Source organism: Fringilla coelebs (assembly GCF_963513975.1).
Source record: "Fringilla coelebs genome assembly, chromosome: 3".
Lineage (NCBI taxonomy): Eukaryota > Metazoa > Chordata > Aves > Passeriformes > Fringillidae > Fringilla > Fringilla coelebs.
This window is the reverse complement of record NC_140030.1, coordinates 25,639,998-25,659,584: the sequence shown is the minus strand read 5'-3', so window position 1 is coordinate 25,659,584 and position 19,587 is coordinate 25,639,998. Positions and strand designations below refer to the sequence as shown.

At 39.6% G+C, this 19,587-nt stretch overlaps 1 protein-coding gene across 8 annotated transcripts in view; it reads left to right on the top strand.

The window, feature by feature from the left end:
* The window catches only part of LOC311152026 (dystonin-like), a 255,181-nt gene that overhangs the window by 79,140 nt on the left and 156,454 nt on the right, over positions 1-19,587 (top strand). For 7 of the 8 annotated variants that reach the window (XM_084202770.1, XM_084202771.1, XM_084202769.1 and 4 more), the window contains one exon: positions 16,415-16,581. In XM_084202770.1, coding sequence (XP_084058896.1) covers positions 16,415-16,581 — 167 coding nt within the window. Of the gene's footprint in view, positions 1-9,332; positions 9,724-16,414; positions 16,582-19,587 lie in introns of those variants that run through there. The other variant, XM_084202774.1, reaches the window with a different exon arrangement.

The window sequence follows — 19,587 nt, the reverse complement described above, 5'->3', positions numbered from 1 at the left end:
TCTCAGCCTCTTCTAGCAGTTCCTCCCGTGTCAGCATTTGTTTCTGGTCCCAGCGATGGTGGCATGGGTCACACTAGGTGGCACTCTGGTTGTTGTACACTGGTGGGATTGTGTACAGTATAATGCAGCCTTACAGTGTGTGGTGTTACATTGCTCCTCAAAAGGAGGCTTGCATAATGGCCCTGGCTGTAGATGATGTAATTCAGATGACAGATAATTCCCATTTAGTGACTGCGGCATTGTTAGCGATGAACTCCCTGCTGGGCAGGCATTTTAAATGATCAGAAATTTGCTAGATCACACAGAAAAAGTATCGTTCACTTAGGAGCATTCCATGCTGGATTTATGACTGAGAAGAAATTTCTTTAAAAAGCCAGAAAGGTTGCTAGGATCTAATGTGCCCTTCTGCAAATTCTACTGTGGAGCAAAGATATGAATAGGGCCAATGGTACCCAGATATAAACAGGGTGCACATCTTAGCCCAGACCAGCACACAGAATAAAGGAGAAACCACTAGCAAGAACCTGGAGCTCCTTCAGCTCCCCTTGTTATGTCAGTCTTTGCTCCCACATGGTTATACAGAGAAGAAAAGGATAGGTTTAAATATATTTAGGCATGACCCACAGAATTAGGCTGTGGTTGAAGGTTGCTCTATTTAAGAAATAAATATTAATAACAACTTACTAATAGAAGCTGTTAGTGGGAGTTAAACCTTTACTTGATGTGTATTTTATGTTTCTGAACCTGATTATTAGGCTTTTGCAGAATGAAATTGTTAGTTTTTCTGATTAGGTGTAGCACAGGACATCTGGCACAATTTTAGGTGCTTGTAAAAAGTCATGAACGTTAGTCCTGCCAGTTGTAAAAAATGGATGAAAAGGAAAACCAATTTATATAAATTACCTTCTTTAGGTGAGGTGGTGTGGCAAGGATTTTCCCCTGTAAGGTAGTCAGCTCCATATGAAATGTGTTGAAGCATTTAAATTGTAGCCAAAACACACTTTGCTGTGTCCTTACCCAAATAACTACCAACTAAATGTCTGCAAGTACAATTCAGATCTTGTAGATCTGTCAGAGTAGAATATTTCCGTTTGAGGGGAACTACAACGCTCATCTATTGACACTGCCTGACCAATTCAGGGCTGACTGGAAGTTCAGGCATGTTGCTTAGGGCATTCTCCAAATGCATCTTGAACACTGACAGGCTTGGGGCATCAACCACCTGTCTAGGAAGCCTGTTCCAATGTCTGACCACCCTCAAGGAAGAGAAATGCTTCCTGATGTCCAGTCAGGAAGCGGTGTGAGGCATATGCCCTGCACTAGTCTGTGCTTACTTGACATTTCATGCATGACATTTCCTGCTATTTCTCTTTGATATGGCAAGTCAGTGTCTTTGTCACCTGCATATGGCCCCTTTGGGTTCAGAATGTGAAGTTCAGAAGAATGTACATACTTAGACCTCAAGTTGTTTATGCATGGAGTAGTTCCCTACTTATTGGCAAAGTTGTGATTAGATTCAGTTTGTAAGACACCTAAATCCGTGTGCTTATGGGGAGCTATGTTCTTATGCAATTGTCTAATCTGATAATCAGAAGGATAGAGGTTTAGTTTTTACTAGTACAGCCTAGACAGTGAATCAACTAACAAGCTACTGGAGGTTCACTTCACTCAACTAAACATGAACATCTGTGTTGGTGGAGATTTATGAGACACCCATGTGAGTACGAGAAGCATGACCTGGGCCTTATGGGAAACTCAGCCTCATCTGGAAAGAGACAGATGAAGCAGGATCAAGTGCTTCTTAAATGGTGGAAAACATGTTTAGCAATGGATTTGAGGCCTGGAGGACTAGAGGGTGAGGCTGATGGAGTAATTCAGATCACCTGAAGGAGCTGCCTAGAGCACCTGTGGAGCTACTCCCTTGTCCAGCATAGTTGCTGTGTGTGTTCTGAGATGACACTTCCTATCCAGTTGCATTTGCAGTGGGAAGCAGGTTTCCTTAGGTCTTGTGGTGTAAATTCTATCTCCATGTGGATATCTCAGGTATTTTCAAGTGTCTCAAATATTCTAGATGGTCAATTGACTTTCTTACCTCTCTGCTTCAGGGTGTGAATCATTGCTGTTGATTGAACAACTAGTATTGGGCTTTTGATTCAGTCTCCTAAAGACAGGTGGCATTTGAGTGATACCTGAGATATCCTGGAGTATGCAGGACATGAGTGTGGAGTTCTCTGATGAGACACCAGACCTGTAAGAAACTCATGATCTTCTGGACCTGCAGCTGCAGGCCAGTTGGGATATTGCAGGATATCTCAAAGAGCTCCAGAACTCCATGTTGAGGGAACTGAATCCTGCCCCCACTGCATAGACTGATCTTTTCAAAACCTAGCCAGTGTGTAAACATGAGTATCTTGAGTATCTAGACACTTAAGCGGGGGTCATTTAATCTGAATTACCCCTTACTTTTCCCATCATTTGCAGAAGTAGTTAATTTCTCAGTGAGCATAAGAAGCTCTTTGCTGGGTGATGTTACTGGCTCTGCTACACATCAGTTATGTGTATTCTAATAACACTGCAGTCTGGGAAGTAGTCAAGATGCCAGAGATTGTTTTTGGCTGTTTTTTGTGGCTTATTGTTTCTCTGAGTAATGGCCCTTATCTGCAGGGTATTATTTACTCAAAATAGAAAATCCCTCTGATTATTTGAATGAATTTAGGAATGATTTAGGGGAAAGACATGATGGGGAAAAAAAAGTTAATACACACTTGAGGATTATGTTTCTCTTGCATCTGAATTATATCTATGGCTTTGTGAATTGGTATGCATAGCTAGATAAATAAAATGTTACAGCACTGACTTCTGCAGCTGCACAAGTCCAGAGAGTACTCATTCTTCTGTGTCCCAAGTAATTACATAAGAGTTACTGAAAAGCTGTAGTGGGAAATCTGGTGGATTACTAAACTGAGTATGTAAGAAAATAATTTGTTCTGTGGGTATTGAAAAACCCCAATGCATCTATGCTGCTAGGATTTATGCAAGCTTTCAATGTACGTATTTCACATGCTTTTAATAGTAGTTGGCTTAGTTTAAATTCAGTTTCATAATGTAATAGCTGTTATAAGTTATTTTCCTGGCACCTGTAGAACATGCTAAACCAGATTATAGTATTTTGTATAATCATAGGCTGTATGTATAAATATACACATTAATACTTTAATGGACTCCTTCAACATCCAATACATTTTGACTGATTGCATTGGAGATGAGCAACTATAAATGAAAGCAGCATTTGTCCTCATAAAGTCATCACAATTTTAGTGAGATTTAAATTCTGTGAAAACTGGTGATCATTTCCTTTCAAACCACTGCAAGTATTCTTTAACAAATGTTAAATGTTTAAAGTCACTTGCCGTTAGTTGAAAAAAGCATGCTGAAGCAAAGAAAAACTTTGAACTTCCATCTAGTTAAAAGCAAGTCTTTGTGAACTCAGACCTTAAAAAAGTTCAGGAAGTTCTAAGTAATGACTCAATAGACTTCTATTTCAGTTTCATCATCATTTTTCAGCTCAGGAACTGCCATTAAACACTTTTCTTTCCACTCTTCCCTGCTTTTTGCTGTCAGACCTCTGTAGGATGCTGCTTTCAAGGTTCTGGTCAGTGATGATTCTGTGCAGATGTTACAGTACCATCCAGCCCTCTCCAGCCACATGGGCACTTTCTCTCAGGCCTCCTTTGACTCATGTAACCTCTTTACATTTCTCTTGCTAGCCAGCAAATACTTTTTTTTTTTTTGCTGCTGACTCCCCATAAACCTTTAAAAAAAAATCACTTTTGATTAGTCTGCCCCCAAGCAGTGTACAGACTGTTCATTTGGTCCAGCATCAGCAGCTAAACTTTTACCAGCGTTGGTGAAAAGGTGAGGCAGGTGGGTTTGTAAGGCTGTGGCCTTCATGCAGCTCAGCTGTGGTGGCCCACTTCAGTAAATGATGTGCAGAAGACAGAAGGATATCCCTGGTAGGGTACACATTCAGTACACATGCTGCCTTTTCTTGAGGTGGCCATGAGGGATCAGGAGAGTGGGTCTGGCCGTCAGTCGCTCTTCTCCTGGCAACCATTCCTTGCAGCCCAAGGATTGAAATTTACTCTGCCTCTGCTTTAAAATAACCAGAACAGTCCAAGGTCTGATCTTCTTAAAGATTTAAAAATGGAACTATGTGGCCAGTTGTCCCGTCTGTGACTGTGTGTGACGGCAGGATAAAGTGTATTCCACGTGGTAGCTGCATTGTCTGTCATTAGCCAATGCAGCAGTACTCCCTGTCCTTCAGCATTTGTTAGGGTAGACTCTTGGGATATTTTATTTCTCAGCTGAATTCCTAGTTGTTTCTTCTGGAATTCTTTGGTGATTTATTAAAAAAATAGTGAAATTCCTAGGTCTTAGGTAAGAAAATGGGTGTGGAATTCTTGAAATTTCTGGGACTCATCTGAATCACAGCAAGGGTAAGAGAAGCATGAAGTCTCTGTCCTTAATGCCATGAAGCCATCAATAAGGAGCAAATTCCTCTCTTTGTAACCCATCTCACTGCATATAAAACCTCTCCTGTTGGTGGTTATTATTTGGTAGTTGAACATCTCTTTCAGAGTTTGAGGAGTGGTTGTCAGTACAGCTCAAACAGCTCCAAACCTTTTGTTTGTGCTGGCAAGCCTTTATTTTTATCCTTGTTTTCTATCTTGTGCTACTTTAATTTTCACTTTCTATTTGGCTTATGTTTATCTCTCTGTTATTCTGCATGTGACCTCAGGGCTGTGCAACAAAATGCTTGCTGGTTATCTGGTATGCTGTTTTAGTGCTGTGAAATGACACGTCCCATTTGTGCTAAACGCTCCATTACTTCTGCTGTGTTGTATAAACACACAAAAAAGAGGGGAAAGGGATCTTAGATCCAGATCTAAAATGCATTACTGCTAGGGTTTTGATAAAAGATACCTGGCATGGTTTGATTAGCAAAGTAGAATAATTTCTCCTGTACAATAATTGCTAACTATGCGAGGCAAATAATAAAGCATAAATTAGCAGTGTACATAGGGCAAACGGTATCATAATTCTGCAGACCTAGAAATGCACAAATACTCAACATTGCCATTTTAATGTGTTATGCACCTGTCCCATATTAAGCAATTATTGCATTTCCCAGTCACAGACATGCTTGACAAATTACAGAAATCTGTGGTTAAGTGCAAACCCTTACAAATCTGCATGAGCTATTTCATGTTTCAGTGTTAGTCATTTGTTTTCCATGTCTTAATCTTAACCTCTTGTTTGTGATTAAGCAGCCTGTAAGACAGGTCAAATTGCACACAAGCGTTGGTCTAATCCTTTATTCATGTTGAACTTAGGGGTTTTCTTGCCAGAAAAAGTCTGTTGTTAATCTCTCCATAAAACTTTGCAGCCTTGATGGGTATAAATCTGTATTTTTTACATGTTTTGTTTAAAAAATACAAAAAAAAAAACAACCCAAAAAAACCCCCAAAAAACCAACCAAACAAAAACCAACCAAAACCCCCAGTATCAAGATAAAGAAACACAACAATCCCTGGTGGTTGTTTTAACAGCTTTGATCACCTGGATCTCTGCCTTAAACCAGTGCTGAGCTTCCATTCAGGTCTAGTCAGATTAGTCAGATGTCCAAGACAAAGCCCTTGGTGTGGTCATCACTGTGTTGTGGTGGTTCTCACAGGCTTCAGTGGTAGTCTATTCTGGAGATTTAGAATATCATCTATCTGTGCTCTAGCTGTCAGGTTTTGGAAGAAATTTAAGTTTCCCTCTTCTGAACCTCCAGTGTAATCCTGTTAACTCTGTCTCTTTCCTTGCTGAGACCAAAGTTATGACTCAGTAGAATTTCTGTTAGCTGAAAGTGGCATTTCTTTTCTTTAATTACTAGCACTTGCATTTATTGTCTTTGCTTATTTTGCTTAGGGTTTTTATATTAAAAACCCTAACAACTGATATAAATGCAATTTATCAATTCTGCTGTCCTTGATCCTTTCTTTGGGTCAAGAGTGTGACTTAGAAAGTTAAAGTGACTATAAAGTTATTATTTGGTTCTTGGGAAATAATAAAAAAAAAAAGATTGTTAATAGAGAGCTGACAGCTTTCTCAGGAACAGCTGCTAAGTATTGTTAAGTCTCAGAAATACCCATGTCTAGAAAGATAAAAAGGCATAAAGGCTACTAATTATCTGCAGAGGTATATTTGGAATGCATTTATTCCTAGATAATATTTAGAAATGGATAAATCATAGAGCTACCATAGAATATGCTGTGATGGACCCTTCAGGATCATGGAGTCCAACTCCTGCCCCTGCACAGAGCACCCCAAGAGTCCCACCATGTGCCCAAGAGCATTGTCCAAATCTTCTTCAACTCTGTCAGGCTGTGCTCTGACCACTGCCCTGGGGAGCTGTTCCCGTGCCCAACCACCCTCTGGGTGAAAAATCTTATCCTAAACCTCCACCTCCCCTGGCACAACTTCAGGCCATTCCCTTGGGTCCTGTCACTGTCACCACAGAGCAGAGATCAGGGTCTGCCCCTCCTCCTCCCCTCCCAAGGAGCTGTAACTGCAGTGAGGTCTCCCCTCAGTCCCCTCCAGGCTGAACAGACCAAGTGCCCTCAGCTGCTCCTCATACAGCTTCCCCTCCAGAACTTCACCATCCTTGTGCCTCTCTCCTAGGACTAGCTGCAGTTATACCGGGTGCATTTCAGTAAATTGACCTGGATATGCAGAAGTAGGGCAGGGTTGTTGGGAACACTGATCTTGTAACCAGTCCTTTAGATCTGATTCTTATATTTCTGCTGTCTCTCTCTTTTTTTAAAATTGTATTTCAATGGCGCCTGATTTTTGAAAAAGTGCGTTGCTCTTAGGAAAAATAATCAAAATTTAAAGTATGAATGAAAGAGGATGTGCAAGATCAGGGACTCTGTCAATTATTGACTGCATTACAAAATGTAATTGTCAGCTGTAAAATAACAATGATGTGTTTCTTCTGACCTATCTTGAATTAGATATTATTTTACGTTTTTGTCACAGTCAGTGTGAAACTGAATCTGCGGGAAATTGGGCATAACAGTGTACTTTAGGGACATTTCTGTTTGAAAGAAGATAGTATCATGGTGACTGTTAAAGAGATGTAAGCAGTTTAATGGAAATACATATCAAATCACACTCCAGTAAAGCTCAGTAAAATAATCTAATATAATACTGTTTAGAAACCTTGATACCCACATGTATTAATTTAAAAATGCACTTGCACTGAAAATTTAAATTTGCAGCATTTCTAGGGAAATTGTCTCCCCTGTGAAATTTGGGGAGAAAGAAAAACATTAGCAGTGGTGGGTTACGTTAATACATTTTGAATTATAGAGCATGAAGATTTGCAGTTGTCCATTCAAATGCTGGAAACATGTCTTTAATATTTTACATAATTTCTGCTTTATAAAGGTAATGTTTTTATATATGTTTTGAGACCATTATACTATGATCTCTTTAACCATATATTATTGCTAGGCATCTTGTTGTTAAACCAGAAACTATGTCTGTGTGAAATGAAATCAGCCTTGCCCCATTGCACTGTAAAATCCTGAATCATCTTTTCTGATAAGAGAGAAGAAAAAGAAATATATATTTAGGTAAAAAAGCTTTTCTTTTTTTTTTTTTTTGTACAAACACAGGGATGTCATTTAGAAAGATATATTTTTTAATGTGTTTTTCTGTTAATAAAGGGGACCCCTGTCAGACCCATATGGAAGTGTGCTTTAAATCAGTAAGTCCTCTGGTCTTAGCTAAAAGTCACTTTTCTAAAGTAATTTTTCTAAACAGACTGGGAAACAACAACTTCATTGTGAGTAAAGGGATCAAATGTCACAAGTGCACCTGTACGTTGAGCATGCTGCAAATGCAGATTGAGGCTAGGAAAGAGTTTAGTCATAGAACAAGTGTCAACTTTGGAAAGAAACACATTAGCATTGTGCTGGTACATAGCTGCCCATCTATCACAGTATTCTGTGGTGTTACAGTATTAAATTTTCTGAGCATTACTGTCAAATTTTACCCCAGTGCCTTGAGAGTAATCATCAGTGAGCTACTATATCCTTGGAAATTCTTTGGAGGCTCATCCTAGATCTTTGCTGTATTACTCATTCTAGATCCTGTCAGTAAAATGTGGAATACCTCAGTGGAACTGGCCTCTGGGGATAAAGTCTCTGGGTCTCATTATTGCAATTTCTTTTCAAATAAGCAAGGGAAAGTCAATGGTAACACCTGATAACTCCTGTCAAGTCACTCTGTAGTTCTTTCTCAGCATGAGAAACCATACACATCTGTCCTTGATAATGTGTGCTGGTTTTAGTAAATGTCACATATCCATGACAAAAACAAAGAGGAAAGTTAAAAAGATTTTTCCAAACAAAATATTCTAGAGGCTGGACTTGCTTGCATTTTAAAAGTTTATATTTCTGCTTAGTTTTAGGTATAGTTAGATGCTTCTTGGATCTTATATTCAGAGTGACACAGAAATGCCTTGCAGGAGCATGGGAGGAGAATAAATCTCCATTTTTGTAAACAGTAAACTTAAGGTCTGTTTTCTAGATAGATTGGCTTTTATGATTTGTTTCACTTTTATCTGCCAGAAGGTTTAACTCTTGTGCAAAGTTTCAGCCCTGGTACGTAGTGTCACTGCCCTGAGCAAGCTGTTGTGCTTTTATGATGGCAGTGAGGCAGCAGGTTATTTATAGCTGACAAATCAGTGAAAAGCCACATTAGCTGCTATGAAAACTCCACATACAAATAAGAACTTGACCCCCAGCAAGCTGTCAGAGCAATTTCTGATCCTTTAGCCTAATCTCCCCTTTTGTGGATCATTGGGTAGGTAATAAAAGCATATGAAAGTGCAGAACAAATCTGCTGACTAAACCCCTGCTATTTACTGTGCTGCTTACTTTTGGATTTGGAGTCTAGCTAATAGTTTCAAAGGTTGCTACATATTTTTCTACTTTATCTCGCTCAAGTTACTAAGTGAAACGGGAAGTTAAAATGCATGTGAGAAATTTCTATGGCTCATAACTGCTATGTCATCTCTGTGAAAGGCAATCAGCATTACAGCCCAACGCTGGAACAGTGATGTTTATTTAAGAGGATTGGTGGCCAGAAATAAGCCACAGTGTCTAATCAGACACAGGCCCTGCCTGGGCAGCCAGCCACAACAGCGTTTATTGCGTGTGCATTTCTCATAAGCAAAATGGCCACGTACCGAGGCGGGTGCATGTGAAGTCTGGAAGAAATTACAGTGGAAACAGCAGCTCTTAACTTTCTGAGGAGGATTTAAGTTTATTTAAATATATGGGAATGAATGAAACTGTGTGGCTGTGAGTTACAGACAGCCAAATGGGGAATGTCTGTGGATGTGTGAGGGCTGAGAAGGAAGAACAGTATTTAGATCCTGCCAAAGCTCCCTTTAGTCCAGATAAACATTCCCCTGGAAGAAAATATTTCAGAAGAAAAAGGAGAAAGAAATCAACCGAGGTGGGATCAGATTCAGTGCACGGTAAAGAAAATGAAGAGAAAAGACAGTGTGAAGTGGAGATTGCAGAAAACACCGAGATTCATCCCAAGGGTGTGGGATTGGCTGACTTCCTCCCCGGGAGAGTGACAGTGGCTGGTAATGCTCTGCCTGTGAGTACAGACCTTTCAGTTGATATTGCTAAAGCAAAAGTTTTCTCGGGAGAAGCAAAGAGCGATTCTCTTTGTGGGGAGAGCGTTCATGGTGATTATCAGGGGATCGCCAAGTCTGATGAGACAGACACACAGTTAAAGGAACAAGACAAAAGCAATTCAGAGGAACACTGTGCATGGAAAAGGAAATGTTCACAGGATGATAACAGGAGAGAATTAGCATTCCTGGAGAAGTCCGGTTGTCTTTGTTATAGAAAAGGAACTACTTTGGATTCTGCTCTCCACGTTATAGGCAGACAACGTGAAGCAGCTGAGTTAAATGTAACTTCTTGCAGAGTCATTGAAAATGTTTCAGAAAGCAGTAAATCTGAAAAGTTGTATCATTTTCTTTCTCAAAGTATAAGTGATCCGTTACTTGAACAAAAGAGGTTTTATCCTGATGCTGTACTTTCCCATTTGCCAAAAGAAAAGGCATTATTTGGCATTTCACCAAACAGGAGCGAGGTAAATATTTTGATACAGTGCATTAGCTTTGAAAGTTAGCTGGATATGTATTTGAAGAATAATTTTTGTATTACAAAAATATCTTCACTATGCTGTGTATGAACCTTTTACCACGCTATGATACTGTGGATATTTGTAGGACAGAACATATCACTTGATCTTTTTCAAAGGCTCTCTATAACTCTATACTTTAGGACTATTGATATATTCTTAGCCTATTTTTCTCTCCATAGTTTGATCTGCTTCCCAATTTAAGAAAGAGATTTTCATGTTAAAGTGTTGCTAGAAGGTGGAGTGAGTTTTTAGAGTTCTCATTCAGTATCTGCATTTAATTTTCTTACCACCTCTTCATGGTCTTGTAAGTCCTTTGGGTTTTGTATCAAGGAAAGGAATAGTTCTAATTCTCTTCAGTTATGGCCGGTAGGAACTGAAGAATGATAGAGCTATGTAGGCAGCCTGAAATAGAAGAAGTGAACATTAATCCTGTTAATAGCACTTTGCACTTCTTTTAAAGGATCTTTCATTCCAAACTATCTAGATGAGCTATTAATATTAATTATTAAAATTCCATCTTCCTCTGAGGGTAGGATTATTTTGTTTTCACAATAAAAGAAACAAAAATGCAATCTTAGCTGCAGAATATCTGAAGGAAAGCAAAGTTTTGGTAACCATGCTTACCAATTCAATCCATATTTCCAGTTTTGCCCCACCCATCTTTGGGATAACTGAAATATGTCAGCCAAATGCTGATACCAGGATCTGATCCAGAATGGATCCCCCATGCTCAGTGGGGACATCTGAGTGGAGACAATCTTTCAGTTGAGTGAGCAGAGGGAACGGGCATATGCCAAAGGCATTCTTTCCAGCAAAGAGCTAACTAAACATCTTTTGCTTATATAATTTACTTTTCTAACAGGAATCAAACAGTACTTTGTCTGAGCTTGGTTTTTTAAACATAGATAACACACCCAATTACGACACGCAGTTCACAATAGTACAAATAACCTCCTAATACACACAGAGATCTTTGCCCTCTTAATCTTAGCTGGAATTCAGGAACAGCTTAGGAATGTTCTTTGATTTGTACAAAACATCACTGCTGAGTAAGAGGGTCTGAGCCCTTGTCCGTTCAGCTAAGCATGGCTACTTTTTCCTGAATAATGAAAGTAATGCAGCTTCTAATACTGCTGCACTAATTACTCCAACTAAGTGTATACCCCTTGTTACCACAGAGGAAGGGAGAAAAAAAGAAGATTTCTGTTGAGCACCTACATCAACTGATATTGAGAAAACATTCCATGAATGTGAAACTATTGACACATCAGGTGAAATGCCTCAGTTGCTAAAATCTGTTCACTTCCCTTTTCTCAACCCAAGATTCTCAGTGTAAGTAATTTTAAGAACACCAAGGTTTGACCTCTAAACAAAACCAGGAAAAACTAGATTTCAGACTTTAATTACTGTACAAACTCACCATCAGTTTCCTTCTGATTGTTTTTGAGAACTAAAAAAGCATTCTAATGTCTTATATATCTGTCTTTTTTATACTAATTGAAGCTGGTATTTATAAGAGTTTGCAAAGGTCCTGTTACTGGCCTGAGCTGGCACACAAAGTTTGTAGTTAGCATCTCAGCTTTACCATTTTCTGTACTGTAATTACAGAGATCAGCAGCCTTCCCTTACCTTATGGACTTACCTGTACTGTGATGTACTCCCAGCTTAGACAGTACCTCAGATGTGGCTGATAATTGAAAGCAGGTTGGCTTTTCAAACTGAGAAGCAGACACCAGAGGAAACTCATTGGTACAGCTGAATAATTTGTACTGTAACAAAGATACAACATTTTGCCCTCTGAAACAGTACGGTCCCCTCTACTGAAATGCATCCTTTGAGTTTCTTGCTGTGGCATGGTTTCTTATGCACCTAAAAAATTATGATTTTGTGTTCAAATATGAGCAACTCCATTACCTCTGTTTTCCTGATTACAGAACTCAGCTTAGAGGGACCTGCTGAAGCATTGCTCTTGGTTACTCATTGATAGCTTTGAGAGAAAAGTTTCTTGCTTTCTGCTGAAGCCTAATAAGCATTTCTCAGGTCATAATGTGGCCTGGGAGAGAGAGGATACACCAGAATCATGCATCTCTAGCTCATTATAGACTTTTGTGCAGTTTAGTACATTATGTCAAGTTTAGTCTTGCTTCAAGCCATTTAGAATAAGATGGAATCAGAGGGTAGACTTCTTACTATCTGTATCAGTCTTGTTCTTCTGTTTGCATTGTGAAAATGAATTGCAGAAATACAGCATCGCTGTTGATCTCTTGGAAAAATCTTCTTCAGTCTGCTCTGTTCTTTGGGCTCCAAACTGCATCACTAAAATCAGTGCAAGGAAAGAGCTTGAGGCTTTTTGCTGTTTGGATTTTGTATACTGTGTGATGCAGGGGGAATTTACAGGCTGAGAAAAAGCATGTGCAGTGGCAGAAGTGGACACGTTCTCCCAGTTATAAGCAAGAGAGAGTATTTAGTGCCAGTTAAGTGCCAGTTAAGACTCTGATCCTGAAATAGAAGGGCTGTATAGAGAATTACCTCCATTGCTTTTTCTTGCATAACTTTTAATTCACAGGCTTTGAGATAATTTTGAGAACTGGATCCCTGGCAAACAACTGCTCAAACTCATGCAAATGCTGTAATTCGTTCTTTCCACGCTTAAGGAACAAATGTGCTCTACTTAAGCAGTTTATAGTGAGCAAATGATAGGCTTGTGGGATACAAAAGGTTCACACAAACTCTGCTTGGAAGGACTAAATTTTATGAGTAGAAGATTTGATTTCCCCTTAGTTTATTTTCTGTTCTAGCATTCTTAGTTTAATAGTCCTTCTGTTTTTCTCCTATGAGAAATGATGTTAGAAATATTGATGATAATGCATAGTAAGTTGATAAGTATCTCTACTGTCCTTATGCGATTATCAAAGGAAAGATGGGATCTCTCCCTTTCTCTTCCACCTTATTTTGTTGTGGTAGTATTTTACTTGTTAAGAAATTTTAAGTTATTAGGGCATCTTGCAAACTAGAGCTCATATTTGTAGGTGTAATAAAATACAACCATTTGACTCATTGTTTCACTTAGAGTATTTCTACTTCACTTAGAGCATTTCTAATTTTAAAATACTATTTCAATGTTTATTAGAAAGTCCAAAATGTTAGCCCTGAAGGGTGAAATACTTTATTTAGAGAACAGAAGTACTCAGGCTGTTTCAGGTCTCAGGCTGATGTTAATGTTCCTTAACCTGTAGTGAAATGGGCTACCTCTATGAGTGAAAAGCCTTTTCCTTTCTCTTCAGATGGCTAACTAGGGTGCTTGAAAGATTTTGGATCAAAAACCTGTTGATCTTTGTGTAATAAACTGAATTAATGTTTTAGCCATCCAAAATTTCAACTGTGAGCTTCCCTAGTAGTCATGTTCAGAGTAAAAGTTCTCCTTGTGTTTGTGTCATGACTAAAATGTTGCTTATATCTAACAACAGATACTAGTACAGTCTTTAGAAGTTACCTTGCTATTTGAAATTACTTGTTTCCAGAGGAATCAAATGTGCACTCAAACATGCTGTGTCTGCACTCTCTGCAGTCTGAAGTGCACAGAGCCACCCCTGCTTAATTAACCGTGAAGGAGGCTAAGGGTTTGAACTCAGCAGTAAGGAGGGGCCATTAGCAAATTGCATTGTTAGCTTGCTCATGTTAGAGTATATTAAAAAATCTGATAATTAAGGATTACACACAGAGGAGTTTCTGAAAATGATTGACAAAAATATAGGTTTGGGTTTGTTGGGCTTTTTTTATGCTAGACATCTGGCACTTGGAGATGACATCATCTCTTTCAGAAGCGCTGTCCGGATAAGCAGTATATGGTTGACTTCATTTACATTGTGATCTGGTTGTTCTGTGATGAATAGAAACTAAAGCTACTGAAAAAACATTTAGTTTGCTTTCTTGCTTTGAAATACCAAACAATAAAGCTAACCCACAGGAAAATCTTGCACTACAGCTGAGTTCCCTGGTTTTTTACAAGAAAACTTTCAGAGTGATTACAAGTTGGTCTTTTGTCACATTGTATTTTCTGTTGTCTTTACAGACACATCTCATCCCATCTGTATTTCATTCAGAAAATACTCTTTGCAGGATTTGGATACCTAGAAACATACAAATGATCACAGCTGCAGGTGTTCTCTATTGTGTTTTGAACAAAATAAAAGGGGGTTTTTCCCTTTTGTTTGGTCTTTCTTAAAAATGTGCTGAAGCTGGAGACAATAGGATGCAAAAAATGGTGTCAGGTTATTTAGGGGCTAGTTGAACAGTTAAAATTGTTTTGCTTTCTAGCATTGGTATTTGTATTTTTCCCTTATGCAGATCCAGCAGATACAATGGCCTGTGATAGGTATCGAAAGGACTGCATTCACAACTTGTGATTTTGGCTTACTTGAATAGAAAGTAATGTAATTGTTTTCCCCTACATTAAGTTTATTTATAATTTACTGTATAGGTGTAAATGCTCATCATTCCCTGAAAGTATGAGAGATGGTAAAGCAGAAATTGCAGTGAGCTCCATTGCCCTGACATCTCTAAGGGTCTTCCTATAGTCCCCTGCTTCCCAGTGCTTCCCACCACCTTGTCTTAGTCCATGACATAGCAACATCAGTAGGCAAGCTATACATCATTCCTGACACTGTGATTTTGTGGCTCTAATGTGAGAAAACCCCATAATTTCCAGCCTAGCCTGTTGGAATTTCCCCTGTCAGAGGCCAGACAGAAGATATCTTTGTGTGCAGGGATTCTGAGGCTGGGAGAACTTATGACCATCCCATCTGACCTCATGGGTGTAGCTGCCTGGTTTATGCTAGAACAGGATTGCTGGAATTGGCATAGCTCAATTTACAGCTCTTCTGCAGCAAACTCAAGCACTTGGGGCTGTCTGTGGGCAAACCTGCCCTGGGCTGTGGCTCAGGCTGGCTCTGGAGCCAGAGCACCCCTGTGTCTCTGCAGTGCTGGGTGTGTGCTCAGTGCAGTGCCGGGGAGCAGCCTCCTCCAGGGGGGCTCACAGAGGTGCCTGTTGTCTACCCACAAGCTGTGGCATTGCCTCAAGCCCTCTTGCCTCTGCCCAAGCAGCTCTGCCTGCTTTTTGTAATGGCTGAGCTGCATATTGTGGTACATGGGTTTCTATGTAGTTCATAATAACACCTTATATTGTCTCTTGTTACAGTAAGTGGTAAAAGGCAGTCACTTAGAACAATGGAAACATGCTATAGCACTTCTTTTGTCAAGGAACATCTTATTTTTCTTCCTTTTAAGAGTTTACATTGAGTACAATTTCTGTAATATGAGGTACAAACAATACATGTGCAAATTAGGGAAAAGTCTGCTTTGTATTTATGCTATAGTAGTTTTCCAAGGAAACTGACTGAACTTCATTAAGGGATGATCTAATGTACTATAAACTAGTGTTTGAATTTAAAATTCCCAATACTTTCCTGCTTTCCCTGATAAGGAGTTGATAATCCTTAGATAATACAAAAATGAACCTTCTGGATCAGACAAAATTTCTTTTTATAATCCTTCAGTCTTTTAGTCCTAAAATTAAAATTCCTAAAATACTTCTCAGAAAATTTGTCTTAAAACTGTTATCAGTTTTCACTCAGAATGACTGTTTTGTTACTGAATTCCAGAACATGTACTATAAATCAATTTGTTTCAAGAGAGGAATTTCATAGCTGTGAATAATATGAATATGGTATAAGTGTGACTATATACATATAAAACATATTGCATTTTATATATACTTATATAGTATTTTACATATTAGTTGTCATACATAAAAATAGATTGTATTATCAGCATAAATAAAGAGTTAAGTATTTTGCATTATGCATTAGTATTATATTGTACCCAGAAATTAAGAGACTGAGAACTGGCTAATTGAAGAAAACTGGTGATTTTGTATTTCATATTGAACGTACTAAGAGTGCATAAGGATAAGACATTAAAGAATATTAATACAGTACCTGAATAATAATTGTATTCATGTATGCAGATACCAGACAATAAAATCTCCAGCAATAGAGAGTGATTTTTCTGCAATATTTTAAAATATTCTTATGGATTAGATGTAACTGTAATTTTTACTTTAACTTTGTTTTAGATATCTGATATCCATGTTACTGGGGAGTCAGAGGACATGTCTGCTAAAGAGAGACTGCTCCTGTGGTCACAGCAAACAACAGAGGGTTATGCTGGAATACGCTGTGAAAATTTCACTACCTGCTGGCGCGATGGAAGGTTATTTAATGCCATCATTCATAAATACAGGCAAGTACTCTGTTTGCTCCCTTGGAAAATGTTAATTACAGCATTTTAATATACAGAGAGAGATGGCTCTATGGTTTATGCTGTAATAGAGCTGCAGCTGTGGAGATGACACTGACTCTTCCTCGGTGATTTCCTGCTCCTTGCAGCCAAAGGATGCCTTGTTAACTTTTGCATGTCCCTCCTTCCTTAGAGAAGTATTTCCAGGAATCCTGTACATCTTTCATGGGGCATGTTCAAGCTGCTAGGAAGTATGTTTCCAGAATTCAATCTTTTCCACAGTCCTTTTTTGTCATACTGATGTTTAAGTGTAGGCAGGGCAGAGGCAGAACTGATCACCAAAGCTCAAAACTGCACTGCTGGTGAAAGCCATCATCTACTGTATGATTGTATGATATGTCTGAGATCCCTGTCTTCTTCCTTGTGTGACTTCACCCTTGGATGGCCCTGGAGTGTAGAGCTTCTTCAGTGTTTATGTGTGGAGCTCAGACCTACTCTGAGATGCATTTCCTGTATTCTCATGGAAAATGTGACCAGCTGGCTTGAATGTTGTCAATCTGAGAAGGGATTTGTGCTTTTGTGACCACACTCTTACAAAGTTAAGCAGATATTGTAGAATCACTGGTGGCTGTGACTAGAGACTAAAGGTACAGGATATTAACTTGAAATACAGCTGAAAGTGTCTACTGACAGGACAGGATTTCTGATTCTGGATTCTAAGTGAGAACTCTCTCTTGACAAAGCTGGCTTTGGCATCAAGCTTGTCAGAGATTTAATCACTGATGTCCTTACAGTCCTCTTTGGTTGGTGATGTGTCTTCTTTATTGTGTATTTTATTGGTTCCTGAATTGACTTAGAAGGTTTGTGTCTTAGAGCACCACGTGGGAGAGTATTCTGCCTGCTGGGTTAATCAGTGTGTACTAACTTGTCCTTCACTGCACGAGGCTTTCTGGGTTTATCATAGCATAGTTTGTACTCTATGCCCTGGAGCATATAATAAGGAAGTTTAAGGGTACATGATTTCATTGGTATAATTTGAAGGAGTGTCCCCAGTAAAGGCAAATTGGGTGGTTTTTTCTTGCACATCCAGTGGTGATGTAGAGCCTGGAGTAGATTATTTTGGTTTTGGATTTCCTCTTGCGGGACCACTTGGCCCACCACAGAAGGAGGTCTAGATGGACACAACATACATGTTATCCTTATGGGGATTAGGACAGTAAAGTGAAATGGGAGACAGGTGCAGCCTTTTCCTCACAGGCTGTGTATAAAGGCTGCAAGCATCATGCACAGTGCTCAAAGTCCCTGAGAAGCTGACTGTGGCTGTGCAGAATTTCATGGTAAAATGAAGCTGCATCTCAGTCAATGAGGTTGTTTTCTGACATGCTTCTGTTCTGGGTAGCTGGTCAGGGAGGAGGTGCATGCCAGCTAGAAAGTCTCTTTTAGTAACATTGGCAAGACAAAAGGAAATAGCTGGCAGAGGACGAAGCTGTTTTACTTGGGACAGAAAGACCAAAGGAATGAACATAGCACAGGCAAGTATTTGAAAAAATAAACAATATGAAAGATACAGAGGGATTGGACAGAGGGAAAAAAAGGAAGGAACTTAATGAGATGGAGTAATGGAAAATATTTCCCAGAGCTTCTTCAGAACCTTGTATCTCTTGCATAGGGCAGTGTAGCCTTCACTGCTCAAGCAACTGGTAATTATGGTACAGACCAGTTAATAAATAAGGAAAAACTTGAATCCTGTCCTCCAGCTGTGCAAATGTTAATACCTTGGGATATGACTGGATTGCTTTGTTGGATTAGTGTTTCTGGCATTGCCCCATGAGTTTCATTCACAGTGTTTCAGCAGGGAAGAACAGGCACCTTTGACTCCAGTGTGTTGCACAAAGCAAGTGATTCAGTGACCGGGGAGCAGAGTCCCCATTTTGTGTGCTTCTGTGCCAGTTTCCATTGAGCTTAACTTCTTTCTGTAAACACAACTTCACCTAAGGATTTTGTCCTTCCCAGGAATGTTTACCAACCTTATCTAATGTGTTTTTGCTGTGAGAAGTTACAGGTTGTTGGATTCCATTTCAAATGGAATGAGAGTGAGATTCTTCCACTGATTTCAATGAGTTTCTATGTTTCTTTTCTTTTTTGTTTTGTACCGTTAAAACAGAGATAATGATTTCCAGCTATTGCTCACAAGAGAGGAATGATCTTCCCAAACAGTCATCTGTTATTTTTAACTATATTTTTTTACTCCAGAGACCTCTTTTAATGCTTCATTTGTCTTCTGAGCAATAAGTAGGTAAAGCACTAAAAGATCTGCACAATTTTGGCAGTGATTCTCCATTTGCTCTGTTTGTCTGTTTAAGTAGCTCCCAGTTTGTGTCAGGAGCTGGTCTGAGCCTCCTGTGGGTGCTGCCAGCTGGTGTGCTCCCCCAGGGTGGATGACCAGGTGTGCCTGCTTGGGTGGTGGGGTGGGACCGTGCTGCTGCCACTGCGGAGCACCCCCATGGGGGCACAGCTGTCAGTTGTGTTGCAGCCCCCTGCATCAGGTGTGCTGTGCTCACTGGGGATACTTCTCTGCAAATGGGCCACAGGGCTCTTCAGGTGGGACATGACTTCCAGTCCTAGAAGGGTTTCAATTGGGCCCAGACCTTGTTTTAAGGGCATGACATTTAGTGCTATGACAGTGAAACCCAGAGGGCTCAAATACCCAGGTTTGTGTCTGGAACTGCAGTTGTGCTGAGCCACAGTAAGCTGGGTGCTGGATGGAGGGCACGTGCCTGCTCATATAAGTCCAACATGATCCCTGCAGTCAGTGACCCATGAGATAGGGAGATGTCACTGTTCAGTTCCAGGTGACAGGATAGGAGTGGCAGGTCATAATTACCTCCTCTCCAGGCATATGTGATTTTTTTAAATTGCAAGTACATACCAGCTTCAAGACTTCAGGAGATTGCTGAAGCTGTGAAGGGCTGGGCGAGGGGCTGGGCTGTGACTCAGCTGCCAGCAGGC